At 32.1% G+C, this 2,773-nt stretch overlaps 1 protein-coding gene across 1 annotated transcript; it reads left to right on the top strand.

The window, feature by feature from the left end:
- Window positions 1–330: 330 nt before the first annotated feature.
- Window positions 331–2,465, top strand: LOC115236353 (abscission/NoCut checkpoint regulator). The gene is made up of 5 exons (XM_029808739.1): window positions 331–594; window positions 684–892; window positions 986–1,220; window positions 1,284–1,457; window positions 1,705–2,465. The coding sequence occupies exons 1-5, from the start codon at window positions 547–549 to the stop codon at window positions 2,023–2,025; spliced, it is 987 nt and encodes a 328-aa protein (XP_029664599.1). The 5' UTR covers window positions 331–546; the 3' UTR covers window positions 2,026–2,465.
- The last annotated feature ends 308 nt before the right edge of the window (window positions 2,466–2,773 follow it).

Below are 2,773 nucleotides of genomic sequence, written 5' to 3'. Positions count from 1 at the left end.
ATCGGAAGAAAAAAAAAGATACTACGAATTCATGTGGAGTTAGTATCGATATACATTACGTTTTTATTATTATGTATATATAATGTCGCATAAATACGCTATCTGCTTCAACAGAAACGTGTCGCGTAAAGGTTAGGTCGAGCATTCGCTCTCGCTCGTTAGCGTTAGCGCTGCTTTCCAGTAACATTGCTGGCAACATAAATCTACTCTGGTAACATCTCAAAATTCCTCGTAAAATTTTCTAGTGTTATATGCGGTTGCGGTAACATTTATTTCCCGGCAAAATTTTCTGTCGTTTGAAGACATAGTTTTTTTTTTTTTGTACCACAGCAAGGTTGGCAGCGTCGCTGTTTGACAGCCGTGATGCAACGATTGGCATTTACTGCTTTTGTAACTCATGTCGCATTAATTTTTTACATCAACCCAGAGACCAGAGATAATGCGGTGTTGTTAAAATTTGGTAGTGCACGTTCTGAGATCTCGATCGATAAACCATTATATTTTTTTTGTCATGACAAAAAAATACATCGATAACAAGCTAAGGGAATGTCATGTAATACCTGCCGAACGAATTTTTCATTCTTCACAAAAGACGTAAATATTATCGCTCTGTTCGAGATTTAATAAGTAAATTTGCTGCTCTCGAACAATCCGTTTGCTTATTTATCGCTTTTGCTATTTAGATTGGTTGCCCAAGCTGTGGCTTTTCTTCCTGCAGTAAGTGTCTCAAGTACAAATGCGATATCCCCAATATAGGGACAAAGAAAGTTTGCGGACGTTGCTACAATAAATTGAACAGAATGAAGAAATCAAGTTCCGAAGACACTATACGCGAAGTTTTAATGTCTAATGCAAATTTAGAATCACTTGCACCAATTGACATTACTATGAAGTGAGTAAAATTAACTTTTTTGCTTGCGAGTAGTTTAATTGCTATACAAAACATTTTAAGGAACGATACCATAATATTGGATATTTGATTTAGATTGGATTCATTAGAAAATCCTGTAAAACCTCCAATAGTGATATATAAGCAGGCAAATCGCTGGGATACACTTAAAAAAGGATTAGAACCAGCTGACCAACAAATTGTAGACAGATTACGAAAATTGAAAGATAAAGATTGTAACATTTCAGTGCCTACTATTGATGAGATAAAACAAAGACTAGCACTGTTGAAGGATCAAGATCCACAGGCTAGTGGAAGTAATGTCATAAATGTATGTATATATAAACAATGTGTTATAAAGTTATTTGGATTCTTATCGATTATTTTTGTACAGATAAATCAAGTGGATACTAGGACAGATCAAGAGAAGGCGGATGATTTAATTCAGGAGTATCTCGCAGAAATAGAATTGCCTACGACCACTGATCTTTGTAAAGAAATTCAGATGAGAATGGATTTCTTGCCGAATGATGAGTTAGTTACCAAAGTTTCAGCAATGGAAATAGAGGTAGATATTTTTAAATGACTAATAAATGTGCACTTTTATCTCTTCAAGATTACATTTTACAGTCAACATAAACTTATTTTATCTGGAAATATATTCTTGTATTCTTCAATAAACTATAATAATGAACATAATAAACTATAATAATGAACATAATAAACTAGTAATGAATTATATCTATAAATTTGAATTCAGTAAAAAGCTTTTTTTGTTCTTATGTAAAATTTACAAAATGTTATTATATATATAGACTCCTCCAAATATGGAAGATGAAGATGAAAATGAGGATCAGGATGAAGATGAAGATAAAGATGAAGACGAGTATGAATCTAGTAATGAATGTTTAATATGTTCGCGAACCGCAGATGAACTAGATTTGTACAGATGTACAGGTTGTAAAGGCGATCTTTATTGTTCTACATGCTTTGAAAGTTTCCATGATGATTTTGAAATGGAGAAGCATAAGGCAATTCGTTTTGTCAAACAAGATGAAAAAGATAAATTGTCTTCTGCAAAAATGAGCCTTATACGAAAATTATTAACGTCAGATTCTCAGAAGGATAATCATTGATAACAGTATTATATAAAAACATAAAAAAGCATTTTGTGTGGACATTTTTATGCAAATTACATTATAGGCTGAGCTACAATCCAACATTTTGCAGACATAAAACTATAATCTGTAAATATTTGTAACAAACGTACAAAACAAATAATTTAAAAATTTTTATATTTGTTTAATGTAAATGATTCTTTCAAAACTAAGTATAGAATTTCTGAAAATACGCTTTGTCGCTTTTGGCTGTGTCGTTTTATAGTAACGGTATTTCTTTTACTAATTTATATATTAGTTGTACTGTTAACCTTCTATTTTAACATTATACAGATAGATATAAAAAAAATACACGCGCATATATGAATAGAGATAGGCATAAGTGATATAGTGTAAACGTTCGTCTTGGAAACGTTAATCTTTACAATTCTGTGAAATAAAGTTATTTTGGCTAGTTATTTTATAAATTTTGAAATCTTCCAAACTCTTGTCCAAATTCTAGATTTTTTCTAATATGGATAGAATTATCTTTTATCGTTTGATACATGAGAAAGAAGGATTAGCAACAAATTCTGTCAGCTGAATGAGTTTGTATTTCAAAGTCCTTGAAATTCTCGAATAGCCATTATCCAACAATATTTCCAGATAATTTTTCCCTATAAATTCGAAGATTGGCGAGCCTGGCCGCGACTCGGAACTGCGCCGTGAAACACGTATGCGGTCGTCATATCGTGTATTATATTACAGGGTGAGCCAGAAGAGTCGA

The sequence above is a fragment of the Formica exsecta genome, unplaced genomic scaffold (assembly GCF_003651465.1).
Source record: "Formica exsecta isolate Colony F162 unplaced genomic scaffold, ASM365146v1 scaffold247, whole genome shotgun sequence".
Classification (NCBI taxonomy): Eukaryota; Metazoa; Arthropoda; class Insecta; order Hymenoptera; family Formicidae; genus Formica; species Formica exsecta.
This window is presented reverse-complemented; position numbering and strand designations above follow the sequence as displayed.

Coding starts and splice junctions, on each gene's coding strand:
- LOC115236353 (XM_029808739.1), top strand. CDS start 547: ATGTCATGTAATACCTGCCGAACGAATTTTTCATTCTTCACAAAAGAC. Junction 893..985: donor CCAATTGACATTACTATGAA/GTGAGTAAAATT, acceptor TATTTGATTTAG/ATTGGATTCATTAGAAAATC. Junction 1,221..1,283: donor GTGGAAGTAATGTCATAAAT/GTATGTATATAT, acceptor ATTTTTGTACAG/ATAAATCAAGTGGATACTAG.